General features: G+C 28.4%; 1 protein-coding gene across 5 annotated transcripts in view; it reads left to right on the forward strand.

Moving 5' to 3' along the window:
* The window catches only part of LOC142323372 (ubiquitin carboxyl-terminal hydrolase 2-like), a 124,361-nt gene that overhangs the window by 27,159 nt on the left and 71,418 nt on the right, over positions 1–25,784 (forward strand). For all 5 annotated transcript variants that reach the window (XM_075362909.1, XM_075362912.1, XM_075362913.1 and 2 more), the window contains exons 2-3: positions 7,375–7,619; positions 23,941–24,051. In XM_075362909.1, the coding sequence (XP_075219024.1) occupies positions 7,474–7,619; positions 23,941–24,051 (257 nt within the window). In that variant the 5' untranslated portion in view covers positions 7,375–7,473. The remainder of the gene's footprint in view (positions 1–7,374; positions 7,620–23,940; positions 24,052–25,784) is intronic.

Raw genomic sequence — 25,784 nt, forward strand, 5'->3', positions numbered from 1 at the left:
TAACTTAAGCCTTTATTACTACCACCAATGCTACTCTTGCCAGTTTGTTAATGTAAAGAAAATTTTAAATAAGTTATTTATGAATAAAATAGTTAATACAGTATAGTAGGACATGTAATAATGAAATAAAATTTAGAAATAATATAGAGGAATGTATAAGATAATATTGAAAAATTAAATGTGGCACTGGTATTGTAAAAAAAAAAAAAATCCTAAGTTTCTTAATGCAGACTTTTTCGTTTAGGAAAATTTATCTTACTATGATATGTTTGTTTTGTTCTAAATCTCAATAATTTTTTAGTTGATCTGTAAAAATAAAATAGTATTAACTTTAAAATGGGTGACCCCATTGACAATAATGTAAAAATAACTTTGTAAACATATAAATTAAATGTAATTTATGATTCATGTGTAGTAAATGTCTGTTAGTCAAATTTATTGAGCTATCTTCGTACAGTTTGACTAGATATATAATTTATTATTTTCTAATTCTTATATTATTTTAAACCTTTTTTTTTTTATATTGTTATAAACGCCTTTAAATTTAATGCAGGCCTTTAACCATTTGTTATTTTATTTAATGTTTCTTTAAATTAAAACTGTAAAGCAGGTTAATGGTAGAATGCACTGTTTTAATCTGGATGGTTATTTCTCATTGATTTTACGCAACATCTGCAGGATTAATGTCTAAATCCATTTCTTGTTAAATGTTTGTAGATAAGTAATTTGTACCCTAATATAACATTATTATAAAACTACCATCTATTTAAATCCTGTTCATTACCTGTAACTTTCAGTTTCAGAATTATTGTTGTTGTTTAAAGAAAGCCTTATTGATAATTTTTTACTGTGTGTTAAACATCGTAATAATGTGTACTTTTATGTTTTGTGTGGGAAATATATGTTTGTTTAGCAAATGCAGTCACATAAAATGTTATACTAATGATATGAAACAATACAATACCATATATTGTGAAAATTTCAAACAGTACCATCCAGAAAATTGAACAGTGGGCAGTAAGGATTGTAAAAAATAAAATCTTTAACATTATTGATAAAGGTTTTTAAACCCTATTTTTGTTAAACCCGTATGACATTTAAAAAATAAAACATAAGTTATTCATAAATATATTTAAACCTATTTTTGTGTAACCCGAATGCCATCTTTGATGCCCACTTTTATGGAAATTTTATGTCATTTTCTGTTTGTTGTTGAATTCAGGTTCAATTTTTTTTGGAGATAATTATAAAAAAGTTTTATGTGTGTTTTTTTAAAATTGCATTTATGTGCAAGAAATTTTGTACCCTGAATGATCATAACGAGGGATATTTATGTCATGATTCTCATCTTCAGCATATTTTTTTGACTGTGAATTTCTCACTTATGATAGGATTTTTTTGTTTTTTTTTTAAATGACAACACTTAAAGATTTTACTGTATAAGTTTTTCATGTTATTTGATTCATGTTGTACATGATTTTCTGTGAGTAGAACCCAAAATCAAAATATAAAAAAAAATAAAAATTTTATTTTAGTTTTATATTTTTATTTAAGTTTCATTTTCTCATTTTTTTTAAACTTTAGCTTGTTAAAGGTTTGTTTTTTGTAATTTAGTGCAGTTTGAAGAAACAATTTGTCAAGTCATTTTGCTGGTTTCTCAACTTAAATTATTAAGCTTTCCCTTCATTTTTGGAATATTATATAGACTGGATCAGGGTTGTTGTTTAAAAATCGGTTTTGTTCATACGATTGAAGTGTTAATATCTAAGAATAAAAAGTATAACATTTTTAATGTGCTACACTTTTAGTTTGATATTAGAAAAATTAACTCTAAAGAATTTAAAGGAAAAGGAATTTGCAACAAAAAATATTTACACCTTCTGAAGACCTATTTCTGACCAATAAAATATATGTGATTTACTGTTCTCAGACCTGATAGAGTTGTGTAATAGATATAAAAATTTGTAGTTATGTGTAATGATATTATCTCTCATTATACGCACATAAGCCACTATTGTGCTATGTTTACACATAGCTGAACTCTTAGTTCTCCAGAACTATTAGTTCTGTTAGTTTTTCAGAAATTTATGTTGTTATTCTAAATGTTATTTTCATTCATTTTTTGGTGTTGCTATTAAAAAAATTCTTGATATCAAATTTTCCTAACATTTGTTCTTATAATGGTGTTAATATTAGAAATGGAATATGGAATTCATTTATTTCTTTGCAAATATAAGTTTATTTAAGTGTAAGGACAGTGTTTATTTTCTTTTACTTTTTATCTTTGTTTTGAAAATAATATTTCAAAGTATATTGAATATATTTGATGAGTTAGAATCAATAGGTATTCATCAAAGTGGGTTTTTTCAGTTTTAACCTGGACTCAATCATCTGGCCGTTTTGATTTGTAACATTGTTGTTCAGTCTCCCTATCTTTGTTTCATAAGTCAGTTAAAATGTAAAAAATAAACACAATCAATAATGGTTGCATGCTATTTAACAATTAAGGGTTGATATTTTCCTTAAAATATAAGAATACACACGGATTTATTAAGAATAATATAACTATTGTTTAGCCACTCCATTTTGGACTGTAAAACAGTCACTGTTGAAGAATGAAAAAAATGTTTTGGTAAAATACTTTCCCAGCATTAAGTTTTTACATTATTTCTTCATCGATTTTGTTCAGTTGCTTTTACATTTTTTTCCTTGAGTATACTCCTTTTTTGGAAATAAAAAAAATTATGATCACTCATATTTAGCTGTGTATTATTGAATTACAGTACAACCCCGTTTAACTGGACTAGATGGGACCGTATATTTTCCAGATGAACGAAAATCTGGATAATCCAGAAATGTATAATATACGTACACTACAGCTTAATGAAATCACTACAGTATTAATGTAAGATGTTGAAACATAAAATCAACTTGGTACCTATTAACAAATAACTTATACAGTAATTGAAATCCAAATTCAGACTTACTTAACGCTATATTAACGTTTATTTACTTTTAAAAAAATCCTTCATAGTTTTTTGCTTTAATGATGATGCTTGGTTTTTAGCTGCTTGATCTTGTAAACACTTCAGGGTAAGGAGTTGATGGGCTGACTTTTCATTTTGATTTTCAAAATACGAAATTAGCTTTCCAAGCATATCTACAGCTTCTCCGTGAGAGATCACTTGCGTTTCTTCCTTGAGGAATTTGTCATCTGAGCTGTCTTTTGTGTTTTCGATATCGGGATGTGGATTTGAAGAACACACCAATACGGTATCATCGCTATAGACGCTAGTGATCTACATCATTTTCGTAGTCCATCCATTCAGCTACGTCTTCATCTTCGACAGCACATGAAATGTGCTGTCTTCTGAAACTTTTAAATGATGAATAAGTTGTTTTAAGGAACTGTTGTTTATTTCAGCAGTTGTCTCAGTGTTGGATTCAGATTTCATTTTTTTCCAGATTTTGTTCCAACATTTTTTCAAAGTAGAAGCATTAATTTCGTTCCATGCTGAAGCACACTTGTAAGTTGCTGTTCAAATATTAATTTAAGTTAATCCAAAACATTTACTCTGGCGGCTTCCTCACTGATTCTTTCACTAATATTTATAAGTAATTTTTTTCGGTAATGTTGTTTGAAGGCTTCTATTACACCTTGGTCTAAAGGTTGGATGACTGCTGTCATTTGTGCGGGTAAAAATCTTACAAAGATGTCACCATCTGTTAAGTCATCTGCATCCGGATGACAAGGAGCATTGTCTATAAATAAAACAGATTTTTGTGGTACTCTTCTTCTTTTAGAAATCTTCTCACTTCAGGGACGAAGAATGAAGAAAACCATTCATTAAATATTTTGCAAGACATACATGCTGATTTTTGTAACCTGTATACGCATGGAATTGCATTCAAATTACTAATATTCTTCAGTACGTGAGGTTTAGCTGATATTCTTATCACAAGAAGTGGGAACTTCAACTTGTGTGACGCATTACTGCATAAAAGAATCGTCACAATTTGCTTACAAACTTTATGCCCCTTAGCAGCAGAGTCAAATTCTGAGGCAAGTTTTTTTAGGTAGCATTTTAAAAAAATAATCCCGTCTCGTCTGCATTGATACTCTGAGATGGTGATATGAATTCTCTTCTTTTATAAATTTTTGAAATGTAATTTTATCATTTTCGCTAGCGCATGATTCCCTGATACAGTGAGCTGTATTCTGTGGCGAGCCTTCCACCTATCATACCAACCTGAACTTGCTGTGAATGACGGATCACCACCTAGTTTATCATTTAAAATTAAAGCCTTAGTTTGTAAAATGGCACCTTATATAGGAATCCCATGCTCCCTCTCTTGGGTAAAACACATAAATAAACCTTCATCTACCTGACTATTTGTTTGCCATTCTGATAGTCTCCCTGTTGCCTAAACTATGTTTAGCCACCATTTTTGAACAGAAATCTTCATTCTCTTTTCTGTATTTTTTCCAGTCTGAAACAGTTTGGTTTCCTACACTTAATTCATCACATTCTTTTTTTTTTTTACCTTTATCTATACGAAGTAGCGCATTAAGTTTTTCTTCCATGTAAGTGACTACCCTCTTTCATTTAGTTGCCATTCCACTAAATTACACCGCACAGAACACAAAATTTCAATCACGATCACTAGTGTAGCAAACTACACCTTACAATTGCAACGTTCAATGAATACTGGCACTGTACTGCTTTTCTGAATAAAAGTTTACTAAAATAGAGCACGACAGAGTGTATAGGCCTATACATCCAGTCATTAACCGTACGTCACCCTCATTATAATTACTGTGCAAAAATATTGCACGACAACTTTATTCTCAGAAAAAGTAAATGTTTACGGTAAGCAGTATATGAGTTATCAAAAAAAATATGTACATACTTTTAGTATGTTTGAGTACTACAGAACGTAAAAACTGTGATACAAAGTAACTGCCAATAAAATGGATACAGTAGGCCCGCTAATGTATTTATTTAATATATTTAACAATTTTAATTTACTACATAATACTGTATTACTGTACATGTTTTATTTAAAAAAATTAAAAATGCCTTTCCTGATATCGGTTCGGATAATCCAGAAGTCCGGTTGAATGGGGTTGTACTGTAATTTAAAAAAAAAAAACATGTTTATTAACCGCTGAATACCAATGGAATGCAGGGAATGTCTAATTATGATGATATACCAGTTTATTAGCTTGGCTTCAGTTAATATCATATCTTCATTACTTCATATATTATTTAGCATATTGCTCTCTAAGATATTTTAGATGTTGGAAAAGTTTTTAAGGAATGTATTATATAGGACCCAGAAAAAATGTTGTAATGAATAAAAATGATTTAATGCACACATGATTACTGACACTGTAGTGAGCACAGGTAATTCACATTTGTAGCTTTTCTGATCATACATTGTTAAGATGTTGCTACTGTTCAACATAATTGAAAGATTATTCAGTTATAACCCCTTCAGGGGTTATCAGCTCCTTCACTCTCTCTCTCACTCTCTTGTTTTGTCTGTAGTTAAATTAACACACTGAAGAGTGGATTTATGTTCCATAGAACATGTAATTGATTGTTTTGTTAGTTATAAAAAGACTTTCTTAGCAAACTTATTGTATCATTTCATACTGTTGTTTTTGTATGTCCTCTGTTTATCAAAGGTATGTTGAGGAAAAGGATTTGGTTTTGCTAAGCTCTAAATTCTGTTACCAGAAGCTCTTTACATAGTAATTTAATATGTTCATTGGAAATTTTTTGCATTCTTTATGGTCTGCAAGCTACCTTCTTTTGTTGTTTATTCATACTGCTAGGTTAAGGTTAGATTACTTTACTTCATTTATACTGCTCATATTTATCTTTGGTTTATTATGAATGTTATAGCATAATATATTACTCACATCAACTTGCTTAGCCTCATTATAACCCTGGAAAAGTATTACTATCTGTGGTGGCTTCAACTGTATGAATCAGTCTGCAGTGTTGAATGTATTTATGTTAATTCTCTAAAAGTCTGTTGTGGTGTCATAGATACTAAAGTACCTGTATGCTTTAACTATGTTTACTCATTTTCAAAATTTCTCTGCAGAATACTATCATCATATCAATGCAATCAAAACAGTCTTGCACTGTCATGTGCTATAATCTGGTAGCTTTAAAATGAACCATTTCAATCTGATATAATCGAACTAACATAAAAAGATGTAATGAAAATCAGTCATATCCTTACCTAGGATGAATGAGCAAAACTGTGAAAAGACATGTTTTATTTGTGTTCCATTTTTATTTTTGTGTATTACGCAGACGGTTTGGTTAGTTGGAATTAATTTTTATTTAATGTGGAATCAGATAACGGTTACATAAATGATTATTTGTCAGAAAGTCATGATGAACACAACAGGAATAGTGAAGTAGTTTTTCATGAAGATAGGACTTATAAACTTCTGAATTCCAGAAGAAACAGAAATTTTATCTCCATTTTCAGTTCTCAAGCAGGCTATTGAAAAAAAAAAACAAATTAATTGACTCCTTAAATAAGAAAAGTAGTCCATGTACCTATAACATTGTATGCACTTCATTAAAAAAAAAAAAAAAAAAAACAGTACTGAAAAGGTTAAAGTATGTTCAGAAGGTGTATTTGAAACATCAAAATTATTATTAGTTTGAATATATAAATACTTACATGAATTATTGCAACATGTAAAAAATATATAATTGCATGTTTATTTTTTCCCTTTAATTCTTAAATGTCAGTTGTAAAAAATTACAAGAAAAAATTTATATTGCTATAAATATTTTATGAATGTAGATTTTTATTAACCCATTAACACTTTTTTTTATAACTTTTACAATGTTGCTAAGAAGTCGGTCCACTAATTGTAAAGGTCAGCATAGAGATTTCTTATTCAACTGATTCTAAGTTAGATTCCCAGTAAAAATCTGGAATTTTTTCATTTATATCCTCATCATCATAAAAAGCTAATTAATGATAATGATTCAATAATTGTATGTCGGTGTAGAGTGAAAAAGTAATTAAATATAATTCACTATGTTATATCAGAATTGTGTTTGTATTAACTATGTGATTTTTCCGTGTTAATTTATCTGGAAAACCTTCTTGATTATTATTAGATAATTGATAGTTATTTATAATATTAATGTTACATTTGCACTATGAGAGGTAACAGACTAACAAATTGGTTATTTGATATATGATCACAGTCCGCAGAGATTGGAACTTACTTCATGTGCTGTTTTAGTTTTAGTAATGCTGCATATTTTTAAATGATTTGATGTCATTTTAAGTCGCTATAAACTAACATTATGCAATTGTTTGTTTTTTTAGGAATTTTTCGGAGTATGTTGACCTGAAGCAATCTTATGTGGTTTTAGGACAGTGAACTGTGGTGTTAAAAGTGTACTTTATTGTAAATATTGTTCTTTTATGATAATGCCTGTGTCTATTAACCATCAAACATCCACCTATTTACCAGTTACCTCACCTAGTAAGACGAGTTACCGACATTATAGTAGTTCTAACTACAAAAGCAGCAGCTACAGTGGTCTAGCTGATAAATACAGTTATCCTAGGTAAATAAAACTTTAAATTATGGTTAATTGTGTTTGTTGTTGCTAATTTGCATCTAAAACTACTAATATAACATGATTGTTTCCTTATTTACTTAATATTTTTGTACAGTATTCATTACCATAAAAATCTTTAAATATAAATTCTTTAAACGAACATGAAAATAGTCAAATCCTAGCGCTTTTGAATGAAAAAATTCATAAACAAAGTATTTTATACTGTGAAAAAAACACATGTACTCATTATATATTACGTTTTACCACTTTTCATTATTATTTTTATAGGGTTTCTACCTCATCAGCAGAATATAATTAAAGTAGTAGATTTTCCATGTAAAATGTTTTGAATTTAGTAAAAGTCATGATAGAGGGAAGTTTAAATAAATAGATTTGACAAGGATCAGTTGAAAAGAAAATAAATAAATACCCAGCAGAAAATAGGAAAAGTTATAAGAAGTATTGCTGTATATTAAGTGCCAGTTTATTGAATGCGCCTGGTGGTATTTTTATTTCAGTAAATACTTGATTTTACAGACTCTAGTCGGGAAGACCATTCTGCAAATTTGAATACTTTGTAAAAATAGTGGTAAAAAATATTTATACTATTTTATTAACTCTGTTAAAATTTAATCGGAAAAGCTGTTTAAGTAATTTAACTTAGTAGTCTAAGACTGATAATTGTTAACTATTTATGTTTGTACATTTTCAAGGTTAGTCATAAATGTTTTATTCCACCACACTTTTCTTTTTCCAAATTTTTATTCACCTTGTTAAAAATGATTCTTTAGCAACAGGTGCAGTACCTGAATCATTTGTGCTGCTAAAGAATCTTTTTTAACAAGGTGACTGAACAAGTGGAAAAAGAAATATGCTATGGAATAAAACATTCATGATTCTAACCTTAAAAATGTACCAACAAAATAGTTAACAATTATCAGTCATATACTACTGAGATAAATTACCTAAATAGTCTTTCTGATTAAATTATATGTTAACAAAGGCAATAAAATAGTATAAATATTTTTTACCGCCATTTTTGCAAAGTGTTCAAATTTACAGACTGATCTGTCTTCCCAACTACAGTTCATAAAATCAAGCATTTACTGAAATAAATTAATATTCAATTTATTAAATATTAATTATTATTTGACATTATCTTTAATTTGAATTTAATGGAATAAATAAATAAATTGGAGGTATTACTGAATTTTTTTTCCATGAAAATCAGTGACATTATTGATGAAACATTAGCAACTTGTTTTATATTTAAATAAGTTCTTAATAAAATGATAATAGAAAATTAATTAAGCTTTAATTTACCATTCAATATATTTTTTTAAACAGCATATTTCAGTTATAACAGCTCAGTCTTTTGAGTGTTTAGCTCCCTACTATCATCTACTTGCCAAAACATCGCATCATAAGTAATTGGTTGTGGAATAATGTACAGTATAGCTCATTTAACCGTGAAAATATAAAAATTAAGGTAAAATACTGATTGTATTCTTTACTATTTTTTTACATTTTTAATTAAGACTATACTTTACTTAAAATTTATGATTTTACTCTAAATTTATGATTTTATATTACTCAAAACTATGTTCCATATTTTAAGAAGAATGTAATCAATATTTTAAATATGGAAGCTTAAAATAAAGTTAAGTGCGCAAAAAAAATGTTTTAAATATTTTTGATCAAGAAATTAAACATTTTTCCTATTTAAAATTTGTGAAGTAGGTAAAATTTAAATTAACCCAAGATGTTTCTATACTTTATGTAATTCAGTCATTACTTAAAGAAAAAAAAATTGTTATTTTTGGGCATGCATTTTTTCATATAAAAAAATATTTCTTATATCATAAAAATGAAAAAGTATACATTAAAAGTAGGAGTTTTTTTAAGTACATTGTTTTTATTTTTGCTGTATATTGTGTATTTAAAGTTAAATCTTGATGTTAAATTTAAATTTTGTCATTTATTAAGAATTCTGAAATATTACCTTGCACAATAATCATACTTTCCAAGCTCTATAATAAATCTGTGCTCAATGTCCTTGAAAAAAGTTGGGAGTTTAGAAAAAGATGGTTCTGTGTGATCTAAAATAGATTGTATAGAAATCATATGTAAAGTTAACAATATGCTTGCTGCCAGACACCTGCTGTAGTATTTGTCAGCCCCAATTTGCTTATAAGGATTTACCTTAAAGCTGGGAGTATAACATTTCCCATGTATAATATAGCATTTATAAACTTGCTAACATATTACTTTAGATGAAAAAAACATTTGTTTTGATTTTTTGAATTCTAAATAATATGTTACAACAAAATTTGATTAGTGGATTTAAAATTTTTGTAACCTAACACTAGGAAACAGTGGGTGATAATTAAACAACACTTCAGGCTTCAGAAAGCGTTTTTGATGTTTTGTAAAGTCCATGATTTTATTTCTCATATCACATGAAGAAAAATATTTTATCGTATGCTTTTGTAATAATCCCTTTTGTAATAATGGTGATGTCATGTTTTGATAAATCACTAGTTATTATATATTTAGCATGTATATTTAATAGTCAGTACATCCTTCTGGTTAAAATTCTTTTCCTTCTAACCTATATGGATTAGATAGTTATTATTATATAACCTATATGATATACCACATCATGAAAAGTTTAACATGTAAAATGAAAGATTGTTTAAATATAAAATACAGTTTTGAAAAATAGTTACTGAAATAAATAGGAATAGGCTCAAAAAGTGTTTGAAAAAAATTTATTTATAATCTAAAACTAGATGGCTATTTTGATTGCCTAACAATTATCATTTATTACTGATAGAAAAAAGTGAAGAAATAAGAAATGTTAAGAAATATGCAATACCTACAAAACATTATAAAATGACTATTTCAAACAGTGCTTATAGAATAAAGTAAGACAGAAGGAGTTATTTTAAGTAAAATGAACATGTGAAGTAACCTTAAAAATTTTTTAATTTTCTGAAACACCTGACCCACATTGCCTAATACAACCTAATGCACTTGCTTTATGTACAGTGAATATAAAATTTTATCTAAAGAAGGTAGAAATAGTATAAATCAGTTAAACAGGTTTTTCCTTTTGTGAACAAAAATTCAAGGGACGGGATAACTGTTTTAGTGTTCTTACGATAGAAAACTTTCACTAAAAAACTTTTAATAAATCTAGTATTCTAAAAGACTTAAAGGATGTTAGGTCCCTATCATTATTCAACAATGAAGTTAATGACTCTTTATTGATGAAAAGTCTTGATTATTAAATTCTAGTTTATTAAATATATTTTTTAAAGTTGCTTCTGATTAACTAATTTTGTAACTAGTTATCAGGCAAAGAGTTGTCTACCTCAGATCTCTCTGCTCTTTAATATTTTAATAAGCCAAATTTTCCTCTACTCTAGTTTCAATCTTTCTTTAGTTTTCCCTATATACCCTAAATTGGAATTATTTACACAATATTGTAGAACAATTTATAAATCCCACCCAGTCTTTTAACGGCTTTTGTTTATTTCTTTAGTTTTTTAAGGTCAAAGGACTATTTCCTAGCCAGACAGACTTTAAATTTTTTTTTGTTTAGCTATTAGTACAATTATATAAAAATTTTTCTATAGTCAAAGAGACAAATTTATTTGTTTTTATCATAAATATTGTCGATATTACTTTATCTATTTGTGTATATTTTGCAATGTTTTTATTGCCTGTGTGTATTATATATGTTAAGTGCAATATGGTTATAAGAGACTTGTCATGAGACACCAGTCACTCCTGAATACTACAGTTATTTACAGGAATAACAACCAGCGCTAGCCAGGATTACTAGTGAAAGTTTCCTTTGAGAAAAATAGTTTCTCATTGCATTTTTCATCACGTCAAATATAATGGATATATACATATCAGCATGCTAAGCCACCAAAATTCAGGTAATCTCAGTGTTACAAGTGACACTTTCACTTGGTTCACTGGAGGTGCTGGTAGTTTAGTGAATTTTATTACTCTCAAAGAAAATGACACCAACCAGTGTTTTTTGTACCTCAGATGATTTAAATACATCACAGTCATTGCAAAGACAAGGTAAGATAGTGAAGTGACAAGTTGATGTTTTATTTTATGTAGGAAGGAGTGCTAGTAAGCAGGTGATTTTTTTATTATGTATACTTTTCTTAATGTTGTATTATGTTTTTCTTAATTAAATTCTTAGTTTAATTTTTCTCTATTGCAATTATATACAGTATCTACTACAATTAATTTCTTTTATTGTTTTCCTTTACAACTTTTATAATAACAGATAAACATTAAATTATAGGGAATTAGATATTGTTTTACATTAGTAGCTTTATTGATTAAAGCATATTAGACCATTTGTGAAGTTTTTACCAGAAAGGACAGTACGGTATAAACCAAAGAAATATCTACTGCTTTAAAAAACTGTAATTGTTGTTCCAAAGAGAGCAGGGGCAAACACATTTTAAAGCTACTGCACTCTGCCTCATATATTATTCATTGAAAATACAATATGATAGTTACAGATGAACAGAATGTGTGGTGAAAGGTGCAGTTCACATTTTATTTAAAAAAAGTACGGATATGAAGGAAGCCATTCTAACCCTCAGATTAACCTAAGGAGGCTTAAAAAAGAATAGTTACCTAGTATTTGTAGATTCTAAGAAAGAATTGAATTTGATAATGTAGAATATAAAATAAAATGTTTAAAATTAAAAAATGACTGAATTGTAAGGAAAGAAGTGTAATTTACTGCCTGCACAAGAATTTGGTAGTGATGAAGAGACAAGTACTGGTTCTGTAAAAGTGAGAGAAGGGTGTAGTCTTCAGTTTGTAAGAAGTAATACATGAATTGAATGACAAATTTGAGAGTTAAATAACTATCTTAGGAAAGGAAATATGAATATTAAAATTTACTGATGATTATGTTTTGGCAAAAACTAATAATACCTTAAAAGAAATATTGATTGTCATGGATTTATTGGTGGTAGAGAAATTCAGCACTCTCTTAACAGATAAAATAATGAAAAATAAATAGTAGTAATAAACAAGGAGTAATAGAATGGGATAAAAAAGAGGATAATGACGATTTAAATATTAAGTTAAGGTAACATATGTCAGTGAGTTACTATATATATGAGTTATATATATATATATAATATAACTCATATGTATATGAGTTACTATATGAGTTAATTTTACTATTAAAATGACTTTTGTCATTTTAATAGTAAAATTATGAAGGATGAGCAAAGTAAGGTAAACATCAAAAGCACGACTGACCCAGGCAAGGAGAGCTTTCGTATAGAAAAGTTGTCTGCTTGTATCAAGTTAAGCTTTAAGAACTGAACGATATCATTTAAAATATTTCTGTGCCATGTATTTTATTGTTGCAAATTTTGAAGGCCTTGAAAATGTGATGTAGCAGGAGGATGTTGAAAATTAGGTGATTTATTAAAGTTCAAAATTGAAGCAAATAGGAGACCAGAGAAATTTTTTTAGAATCATATAAAAATGGGCTAGATTGGTAGGCCATATATTAATTTGGTTGTAAATAAATGCAAAAACTGTAGCAGAAATGATTTAAATATGTAAAGTTTAAAAGGTAGCTCTGTACATAAAAGAGTGGAGAATAACATCATATCAATCAAATGACTGATGTCCTAAAACAAAAAATAGTTTGAATGTATGTATTTACTGAATTATTCTTGAGATAAACCTTTTTATGATGTACTTAGAGTCTATATGAAGAGTTTAAATGAAGTATTTTTTTTTACATGAAATTGTGTTTTTATAACTAATAAAAATGATCTCCTTTAGAGATTAATCATGTGAACTTGTAATAAGTTCAGATATCTTTGTTTTAACATTAATACTAATGATTTGGAATTATAATATTGAAGAGTAATTCTGGTATTTGAATAAAGAAATATGAGACTTAAGAAGTTTTTTTATAATTATAAAAATGGCAGTCTTCATTATTTATCATACACTAATGAACTGAAAACTTATTGATATATTGTAAAAGAAATTTAGTCATAGATAGAACACAAGAAATAGAAAAAAAAAATTGTTTACAAGTCAATTTAACACCATTATTTGAATGTGAGCCATCCAACCAAGAGCAAAGTTATCCGCAAAGACATTATCATACGTTGTTAATACCTGTGATAAAAAAAAATTTAAAAGGGTTAAATTTATTAATAATCAAAAAATGTTTTTAACATTTAAGAATTCCTTACTATCCAATGTACAGTGGTATATTTTAAGTTGTTATATAGGTGTAAGGATTAGGTTTAGGTTTTACTTATTGCTTGCCCTGTACAGTCATCTAAAAATAGCATAAAAAATTGTTATTAACAAGATTATTTTGATAACTGTTTAAATATTAAAAGTATTAACAGTTTTGAATACATGAACTGATGGTAGAGTAAGTATATTATTTTTGATATTGCATTATTCTTAATATTATTTTTTTGCAAATCTTTTAAAAGACTTGCAAGAAAATAGTATGTTTATTTGTAAGATGTCCGTTTAGGGAGAAAAATTCTATTTACATTTTCTCAACACGAATTCAGATTTTTCTTCAGAACAAAATTGAATAAGAGTGCAAGAAGAGAATAGATGTTTCACCTTAGGTAGGAATTAGTGCCACAAAATTAGTTTCCTTGTGTTGGAAAGGGAATAACATTTGTTGTGCATTGTAGCAAACTATTTTGTTACAGAACACTCTTTTATTACGCACTGTGGCTGATTAACAATGATATTGGCCAGGTTTGCAGTCATCTGTACATTATTTATATGTAGCAAAAGTCCTGATCTTTTCAACCCACATGTTGTTTTTTTATTTCACAAATTTACAGTCGTATTAAAGTTAGAATGACATTGAAATATGGATAGATTAATAATAACATAATTGCCACACTTTATGAAACCCAATAACAAACTTTTAAAGTTGAAAGCAGCATCTTCCTGAACTAATGGGCATTGTTGCCAAGGTGATTATGCTATTATGAAAAATTTAGCATGGCCATACCAGAAAGTAGATGCCAAAACAGTAACACATATTTATTTGTTAGAATTCTATGTCATGGGTTTCACTTGTGATTATACTTGAAGATTTTTATTCTGTTCAAGTAGATTATAGATTATTTTTGTGCGAGTATTGCATTGATGCTTATAACATTTTGCAGGGGGCCACTTAGTGAAAGGTAAAAGACAATACCATTCCTATTTCATTAGAATCATCAATTTAATAAGTACTTCAGTTTATTGTATTATATATTTTTATTTTCATAGAGAGATAATTTTATCTAAATGTTCCAGAAGTATTCAATATTCGTATCCTGTCAACTGGACAAAATTCATTTTGTTTACATTATTAAATATAATTAATAATCTGTTACAATCAGAGATTTAATGATGATAACATTTAGCGTTAAAAGGAATTAAAGATAGATAAAAAAACTGCTAGAATTTCAGAATGAATGGAGTACTTTGCATCTCAGTGCTCAAATAATTTGCTTTCTGTTCTGACAGTTGGCTTAAATCAGTTTTAAAAATTAATAAAAAAAATAAAATAAAAGTTTATAAAAGTAATATACAGAATTAAAAGGAAAAATTACTTTATCAGTGTTGTGAGAAGTATTTTATGTTTTACATCAGTGGTTTCAAAACTTTTCCGAGTTGCGGCGCCTTTTTTCAATTAAAGTTTTTCCATGGTGCCCTACTCTAAGTAAAAGTACGATTACTCGTAAGTAAGAGATAGAAATAAATAAAACTCTGTACTTTCATTATTTTTTTACTTTATTAACATTAAATAAAATAATTATAAATGTCTTGGTTCAATTAATTATGAAGATTTTACAATATTTTATGGCACCCCTGTGAAGAGACCGTGGCTCCCTGGGGCACTGTGGCGCACAATTTGGGAACCAATGTCTTCTTAGTCATGAGTCATTTAAAGGAATGAGCTTTCTGTTAGGAACAGGAATGTTTTGATAAGCAGTATAAGAAGATATAAGAAGTAATAAAATGTGTTAGAACGGGTTTAAAATGGTATATTATCAAGAATAATGACAATTCTGCATTCTATACTTTGAATTTCTTCTTTTTTGTTTATAACCATGGTCTAATGCAGTTACTTTCAAAATATTTGACAAACATGGCTGATATAAATCACTATAAATTTTAACTTATAAAATAATTACAAACTGCTTCAAAAACTCCTCTTACCTAAACTATAATTATTATACTATTGAAAAAGCATAGTTGAGAAAGAAAGAAATTATAATAATTTATTTGTGAACAGAAATTTATGCATAACTCATTTATATCCTCAAAATATGTGTAAATAAATATATACATCTCATAACTAAACAAAAAAGAAGAAATTCAAAGTATAGAATGCAGAATTGTCATTATTCTTGATAATATACCATTTTAAACCCGTTCTAACACCTTTTATTACTTCTTATATCTTCTTATACTGCTTATCAAAACATTCCTGTTCCTAACAGAAAGCTCATTCTTTTAAATGACTGACGACTAAGAAGACATTGGTCTAAAAATATTCAAATTAAATGAGAAAAATAAAAAAAATTAATTATTAGATAGTTCATAGGGCATTTTTTTTTTTTAAGTTTCACATGAGCATTAAATCTAACTATGTTAAAAAAGGGAACTGTTATTCAGGTAAAGAAAACTCTTCTGTAGTTTTTCTTCAATTTTTGGAAGAAACATTTCATAGTTAAATAAAATTATACAAGTAGAAAAGTAATTACGGAGTAAATTAAGACTAGCCTCAACATTTTACCATCATTATGGAACAATCTAGTAATATTCAATCATATCAGCAAATACACAGTAAGCCAAGTAAAGAAAAGTTTGTTTTGAATGATTGTATATGTTCTAATTGAGATGCTGTCAGATTTAAAAATAAATGATCATTGTTTAAATTCATAATGTTGCCATGGTGAAGCCGAAAGCCGAAAAAGGTGTTAACAAAATTGGCATAAAGTGAAAAATTGAATAGTGATAGTACTTGTCCTGTAAAACAGTATAGTATCTGCAGTTTTATGTGTACATTGGTATGTCGTAGTAGAAAATTAAGTTGTGAGAGAAAAGAGTGGTAGTAGAGTTTATGAAGGAGAAAACTATTGTACATGAATAAAGTAAAGGATCACTTACTATATTTGATTTTGTACATGCATATCTGCATTCATGTTTTATGTAACCTTTGGCTGAGTTGTACATATGTAAGACAACTCAACCAAGAATATGTAAATGTCTGCTCTATATGATTGACAACTGCAGCTGAAGCTTACATAAAATATCTGGGTGTTTCAATATCTGGGTATTTCTATTTGTATTTAAATTCTAACAGAGTAATACATTACTGATGAATAGATGCTTGGCAATTTTTCCAGCAGAGAGCAGAGTTTATAAAACTTTAGTCACTGTAGTTCTTGAATGTTCCCATTAAGAACACTACTGTATTTTGAATAACCGTGTATATGGGACATTTTTTCTTTTCCTAATCGTAGTAAGATGCATATGAATAAAAGACAAAATTAAAAATAACTTGATGGAAAATTGCGCTTATCTCTAATTACCCAGCTATTCTATTCAAAATTTTTATAACTCAATTTCAGGCATATCAATCAGTCTGATGGTGATCAGAAACAATTGTGTCAAGTGCAAAGAGAGTTTTTAAATATAAAATCCTATTGATATGATGCACATATAATAAAGAAAAGATAAATCCAATAACTATGAGTTTATCAGTAAGTGCTGGTTTTATGCAGGTGTAGATCTTATGTATAAGAATTTTAGCTTGTTAAACCAATTTCAGTAAACTTCTACCTCATGTTATTCATTAACCAAGGCAGAGAAATCCCAAATATTTAACTTTTCCAATTAAAAATAAACTTCTAGCTGAAGTGTTTTAAAAACTTTATGTAACTCTAGCATAAAGCAGCTACTTTCTTTCAAGAATCCAAAAAATCATTAATTTAGTTTCTTAGCCTTAAAAAATAAATATTACTTTTTATTTTTCAAAAATTGTTTAGAAAAATTGCAATTGCAATTGGGGAGTCAACCTGCAATTCTGTAATCATTAACTTCATTTTTACCTTTTTAAACAGTGAAAATACTTTTGACAGTTTTTGTAGAATGTAGCAACAGAAGACTGCAAAAGAACTGTTAACTAAGTAAAATTAAGGATTTTTAAATAATCCTTGCTCTCTATTATAATAAAGAGTTATATCATAATGACCACATTTAAAAAAAAATAATCTGCAGCATCAAACTGGCTTAAGTTGTTTAGAAATATTAGTCCAGTTCTCTTCTATGAGTTGCCATTTCAATTGAAGTTTAACCCTTTTATTTAGTGTTGATCAATTTCCTGTAAATTTTTCCTTGAAAATTCCTCTATTGCTTTAGTACAATTTACTTATATTGCTTTAGTATAATTTAGTTAATATAGGTAAAATACATTCTTTACTCACTCACTTTATAATCACAGCTTGCTTTTCTTCATTTTCTACTTTTATAACAGCCACCTGATGATTTTACAGATTGAAGTAACCTCTTTTCTCCATATCTGATTTCCTTCATAGTCACAACCTCTGGCAGATAATCATCCATGTTGGTTATAACATTATCAGTAGAAATAAAAAAGTGGTTGGTAATTCTAATAAGCATATTAATTTTTACTTACTATGAGAAAAAACTGTTTATGAAATTTTTAAAACATTCTGTCAAGGAATTTTAATGGAAAATGGCATTATTGAAATAATTAGCTATTGCAACATGTGGAAGTTTAACTTTCTCAGGAACTTTAAATTCACAACTTTACAATTACTTTTTCTCTCTTTCTCTGATTCTTCCTCCCATTTGAAAGAGAGAGAGAGAGTGAGAGAGAGATTTTTCAGGATAACCGTTGAACTGAGTGAAATAAATCTAAACTAGAATCTTTTATATTGTTCATTTGAGATAAAAGGTAGGCTAGTAAATATTATCTTCTGTAGAAGGTATTAACATATTTTGCCCGATAGAAAAATTACTCAAAACTTCCAAAAGAACCTGGTTGAATGAACTGTTGTTGCTTCTGCACATGATCGTAGAATTTCTTCTAATTTCAGAGATATTCTGCATTTGTAACTTGGCATAAGAGTGTATAATTGTTAGATTTTATAGTGTTTTTAGCAATTACTTTTATGAGGCAATTAACTAGTATTATGAAATATCATGCTTTGTATGGGCATTTTTGATATGAGATCTCTTTTTAACTCAGCTTCATTATTTATCATTATGTTTTAATAAATTCGCTAAATTTTAGATGTCAAACCATCATATATGGCTATAAGAAAGTATGGCATCCAGATCAACAAGACTGCTTCTGAACAGATTGTTGGTGTTACTGGCTGACAATTCCTTAATTAAAGCATTTCTTTGATTGAAAAAGTTGTTAATACATTTTGTAAATTTCAGTTTTAAAATTTAAAGTGGTATTAACTTGCCATTAAACAAATTAACTGAAAATTTCTAAATATTAGAAGAGTTCTGTTAATTTGCGACATGCCTTCAGTAGTTTTGCATAAAATTGAATCGACTTATTTTGCTTTCTGAGTTGTAAATAAAAATTGATATCTTACAATTATTTGTAAAATTATTCTTGGTACTTTACCTGTTACAAATTAATATTAGTGCCATCTGTTTTTAACATTGAAATTAGTCTGTAGTTGAAACTTTTTGACTGTGCATTACTTGAGTCAATAAGCAGTAGCAGGATCATTCACTTCTGTACAGGACATGAAGTATCAAGTTGTATTAGCAGTAGAGATTATTATCGTTTAAAATATTACAATTCTAGTTTAAGGCTGTTAAAGAAAAATAAAATTAATCTATGAAGTAGACTGCTAAATTTATGTAAGATTACCAAAATTGTTGAATAGAAAAATTCAAACTGTTTTGCTTAAACTGCAGATAATTTGGGTTGTTAATAAAACAGTTCCTGGGTTTCAAATGAAATTTTAGTATAAATTTTGCTTAAATGAATGGATACCTAGAAAGGTCATATCTTAAGAGTTTCTTTTCTTGACGTTGGTAAAACTTGATGCCTGCCCTATTCATACTCTTGCAGACCTCCATATAATATTAGATTCCACATATATAATATTAGATCTTTCCACATCTTCACCCATATACTCAGATTAATATTTGCTGTAGCTGTGATTATCCTCTCCTGCAGATAGTTATGGTCGAGAATCTTCTCTCACTACAAGATGTTCTTCATATAACTGCTAGGAAAATCAAGAGGTTACGTCCAGACTGAAGTCAGACATTACAAATGTCTGGACATACAATCAGTTCTAGTGTGGTCTTTGTCAAAAACCTTGTGAAATCTGTTTCTTTTATTATATAATGAAAGCTTCTTACATACTATTTTTTAAACAGTTAGTAGGAATTCCCAGCTTTAGACTATGTTGTGATAATAACTTGAGTCTATCAGTAGAGAAAGGTTTCTTTCCTTTTATTTTCTCCTCTGATATTGCATAACTTGGTGGCTTCCTTCCAATTTTGGTGTTTTAGTGAATCAAATTTTGTGTTCTGCTGTGGTATTGTCGCTAGTTCCATGAATAATTTTCATTCAAGGTATTGTAGATTGCCTACTGTTGACAAATAAATTTAAAATCGTATATTATAAAGAATCTAAAGTTTACTGATAAAATTTGAACTAACAGAATGCTTGTGCCTCAGTTAGTGAATCCAGTATGAATGTTTAAAATTATAAGGTTCTTTTATAAACATTAGGTATAATTAATTAATTATAAGAAATAAGTTTACATAATTATGAAATTGATTATAAAATAAAGAGCCTATTTCTTAGTTCAAAATTCAAACTAATAACTGAGTACATATCAACATTTTTACAATTTAATTATTACTTATGATATAACAAAAATGTTATAACTTGAAAAAGAAAAAATGCACTGTAAAAATTTTATTCTATACATTTGCAAAGAATATATACATATTTCTGTATTTTAAAGTTATTAAAAACAAATTTCGTGGATAGTTCACAGTTTTGCTAATTCTTGTTAATTTCATTCAGAAAATTTGGGTCACCTGTAATTTAGTATTGCTTGTTTTTTCTCCCTAAATAATTAAATCTTGGTATTGATAGTGCCTGATGCTTTCAGGTGTCTTAGTTGCTGATTGTTAAACCATAGATATTGTCATGAAAGATGAATTTTGTGGAGAGTACTTAGTTGCATTTTATATCGCAGTGTTATATTGCTTCTAGTAAAAGGTATATTATTTGTTGCTTCATACTATCTATCCTTTTTTATGGTGGTAACAAATATGCAGTACCTGACATATGAAAGGCATCAGTCAGAATTATTTTCTTGAGAGTAATGATGTTACCATACTATAGTAAACACAATGAAGGTGTTACAGGGCAGAATTCCACTTGCACTCTGATGGGTTTTTTAAATGATTCTTTCAGGGCAGAATTTCACCTGTATTTTATTAGAGGGCTTGGCATGATAATCTGCAACAGAATTTTTAGCTCTGTGAATAAGGCAGTAAGAAACCTTTACCTCAGTTGTGGGATGCTTTTTATTTTTGAGAATGGTTGTATGTTATACCATTTTCAGGAGCTACTTATGTGCCTCATGTCAGGTTGCATACAATTGTTTAGACATCATAACAAAATTCTTTTGAGAGATGTGTTGAATGTGTTTGATTGAGATTTGTGGAATATTACAGAAATCCCCTGATATCTTATATCAACTTTGTTGAATCATGAATGTAGGGAACTGTGTCTCTTGTTAGTATGTCTGTAGCTTGTTATATTTTCAGATTGCCAGGTTAGCATATCTTATTAACTGAATTTAATAACTGAAAATGACTGTATTGAGGAATCAATATTGTTAACATTTAACTGGTCTGATTAGTTCTTGTACCTTCAACCTTCCCATGACTGTAGTAATAACATTGTGTATCATTGTGATACCCATTGAATAATTACATTAAAGGATTCCAGCTATTGAATATCTCTGTTTTTATTCTCTCATTTGAAATATACTTAATTTAAATGTAATTATTAATATTGTGTTAAACTTGGTTTAATATTATTATCTAATCGTTAATTATTACTGTATTCCTTTACCGTAAAAATTAATTGTGGTTAATATGTGGTTAACATCATCCTGTGAAAGTATAATGACTATTTCAGCTAAAAATTTCTTAATGTTTAATATTAGATGTGTTCTCACAGTTGTTGACTGCTGTGGTTTATTCAGTTCCTCTAGAATTGTAGATTTTAAATTCAAAATCTCATGTATGAGCTCTCAGGTTCCTGATGAATTGATGTTGCGTAAGTAATATCTACGATTATATGCTGTCTTAGATTGAAATTTAGAAAAATAGCCAGACTTTATTTTCATTCTGGGTTCAACAATATCAGACTTGTTATTAGGAAAATGAAGAAATAATTTTTTTTTTTGCATCTGAATGAAATATTTTTTTGGGGGGAAATAATTATACTCAAAGGTTATAATTTGAATGACAAAAAAAATTTATCATGAATAGAATTAATTAAATTTATCATTGATATGAATAGTTTAATTTTGACAAAAATATTGTCAAACTTCAAAATAATATTTCAGTTTTTTTTTTTTTTTTTTTTTTTTTTTAAGAGGTATGTTGGGTTTAGTTACAAGAGAACTGTAAACTACGTGGACTAAAAAAACAATTATAATATGAAAAACTTTTTAAAAATGAGCTATTATTTATCTGATTCACTTAGATGAAAGCATTGAACATTTTTAAATAAAATGGATGAAAAAACAATTATAATTTCATTGATTCATCTAGAAACATTATTGATTGTGTGGTAACTTACAGTTATTGGACAGTTTACAAAGATTAATGGGTTTTCATGTTATGCTCATGTCTGGGCATACATAGCTGATGTAAGGCATATGCAGTATAGAAATGAAGTATTCAGCATAGGTAATTAATCTAATATAGGTTATGTGGGGACTTTGTGGTATAAGGCCAGACATTCTTAAAGGGTGATTTGTAAGCAAGCCAGGAGTTATTAATGTAATTTGTTCTTTAAAGGAAAGTATAACCTGAATCTCAAAGCGAAGGTGTTCCTCAGTTTCCAATCAAAATTTAAAATTGAAAATGAAGAAAGAAAGAAATGTCTGCTGTACTTTTATGGCTGCCTTATAAGTTTTTTTTTTTTTTGTAATTATCCAATTCAAGTATATAATGTGATTAACACACACAGACTGTATACATCTGTTGCATAAATCTAATGTGATGTTCACTTAGATCTGTACTATTCCCCGAAAGAAAGGTGGAGAAATATGGTGAACTGTAATTGTACATTTGTGTGTAATAAAAATTACGAAGTTATAAAAATAATTTTATATATAAAGGTAAAAAATTATTTTATATAATCTTTTTTGTAATTGTTTTATGTCTGATAATTGTGTAATTAACATGTGTTTTCTTGTTTGCCTGTAATTTGAGTGCATTTAATAAATATTTTTAATCACTTGCTACTATTTCAGTATCTGTATTTCTTTTGTTGTTATTGCTTTCATATTATTTTACTTCATTAGAAAAAAATGTTCATTGCATTTTTAAAATTAAGAATTTATTTTAAAAGGGTAGATAGAAGTAATACAGTCTTTTAATCATGTCTGATTAAAACAATTGGTTATTTGTTTATTCTCAATTGTAGTTTAATAAGTAAATTTGAGTAAATGTTGAATATTAGATTAACTGTATATTTTTTTTAGGTGATTCCATTCTTCACATTTTAATTATTCATGATTACTTTTCCAAGATTTACTGCGTGATACATCCTCCAGAAATTCACCCCATTTCAGGCATTCTGATTGAAGTACAGCTATTCAAATACTCAACAGGAAGTTGTATTTTTGTGGGAGTAACTTTTGGATAGTTGTTACATCTTCACTTGTAATATTCATTGTAACAAGAGTATTATATAATGATAGTAACTATATTTGACTCTTTTATTGAGTATAATTTATAATTAATAAAAGGGGGCACTTAATGGAGCCTGTTATCAAGAACAATTAATTAGATTCCTTGTTATGGAAATAATTGTTTGTATGATATACGTAAGTTATAGTTACTGAGTAGATGGTTGGGAGCATTACTGTGGGAATGAAAGAAAAGTAACAAAAAACATATTGTTAGGTTTTTTGTTTTATACCCTTGACATTAACAACTTTTTCCTTTGTGATAGGTACCCTACATATTCACGTGCCAGTTCATTGTCCGATGATACAACACTCTCAGTTACTGGAACATCTTGTTCCAGAGATCGTAGCGACAGCCAGGATACATCACTGTCTAGGTAATATTTGTTGTTATACTATTTAACTACTCTTATATGATAAAGGGATTGAGAACTGATTTCCTTACTGTTGTTGGTTTAGAATGTGTGAAAGTTTGAATTTGTCCTTTATAAAAAAGTTATCTTGATTGAAGTGTTTTTAAGTTGCGATTGTCAACTCATTTTGGTGTAAAAACGATCGTATTGATTATTTCATTATTAAATAATACAGTTTTTAAATGTCAGTATACCGGTTAATTCAAAAAGGACTTCATAACTTTAAAAGCATATAAAAATTTATTTAGATAACAAACAGATTCGGTTCAGGTCTCATTTCGTAGAAAAACATATCAAGTTTTGACTCTTACAGTTCATTAGTACTGAATTCGGCCATCAACACTGACACCAGTGTTATTAAAAATGGTTAAATTTACTGGTGTGGAATGTGTTCCATATGTGTTTTGCTTTCACAATTTTCAGGCAGCAACTGCAGTTCAGTGTAATTTTCATAGAGTGTGGTAGGGAGCCTCCTAGTAGACATGCATTTTTCTCTTGATACCAAACCTTTGTTAAGAAAGGTTGTTCTGTTAAACATACAAAATCACCAGGATGCCCATATGTCCCTGAAGATGCTGTGGAAGAACTCAGAGAAAACTTTGCACATAGACTGAAGAAATCAACTCCAATGTGCATCACGGGAGACTGGCATTCCATAAACGACTGTTTGGTATGTTTTATATAAATGATTGCACTTGAAGCCATACAAACTAACCATGGTTCAACACATTACAGATGACGATAAAGTTACTTGGCTGCAGTTTTGTGTGAAAATGAAGGGTAGAATTGCTGACAATACATTTTTAGACAAAGTAATTTTTAGTGGTGAGTCAATGTTTCACATCAGTGGCAAGATTTATATTGATTATTATTGTGAATAGTATTAGTTTTATTGTTATTTCTATATTATCTTTAATATTGAAGTATGGATGAAATTTGATTAATATTGTTTTTTTCCTACTGGGTTTGACATAACTATTTTTCATTAACACCTTTGGGTGTTAATAAAAAATATATGCTATATACACTTTTATTTTTATTACTCTTATTTATTTGTAACTGCTATTGTAAGTTTGTTTAGGTAAGTGTATGTTGGGTAACTGCCAAATGTGGACTAGCGTAAACCCTTATAAAACTTTCCAGCCCATTCGCGATAGCCCTATGGTCAATGTTTTTTGTGCCCTAAGCAAACAAAGACTGGCCTGCTCTTCTTCCAAGAGGCAATGTTAAATGGTATCGTTTATCTGGACATGCTTCAAAATTGTTTAATTCCTTAGTTAAACGATGATGACCAAGATGAATGCCATTACTATCAGCAAGATAGGATACCACCTCACTACCGCCTAGAAGTCTGAAGTTTTCTTGATAATTAATTTCCAGGTTGGTGGATTGGTCGTGAAGGTCCAATTGTATGGCCACCTTGCTCCCCAGATTCAACCCTGGTAGATTTTTTGTTGTGGGGTTTCATTTATGACTGGGTTTATGTATCACCTTTGACTACTGATCTTGTTGAGCTAAGACTTCAAATTAATGTCCAGCTGCAGCTGCAGAGCTAACCCCTGACTTACTGGCTACAGTCTGAAATGAAATCGACTTCAGGTGGGATGTATGTTGCATTATAAATGGAAGCCATATTAAACCAAAGTGAAGATTGGGTGACAAACTTGATGTGTTTTTCTATGAATTGAGACCTCTAC

This window comes from Lycorma delicatula, chromosome 4 (assembly GCF_047948215.1).
Source record: "Lycorma delicatula isolate Av1 chromosome 4, ASM4794821v1, whole genome shotgun sequence".
NCBI lineage: Eukaryota > Metazoa > Arthropoda > Insecta > Hemiptera > Fulgoridae > Lycorma > Lycorma delicatula.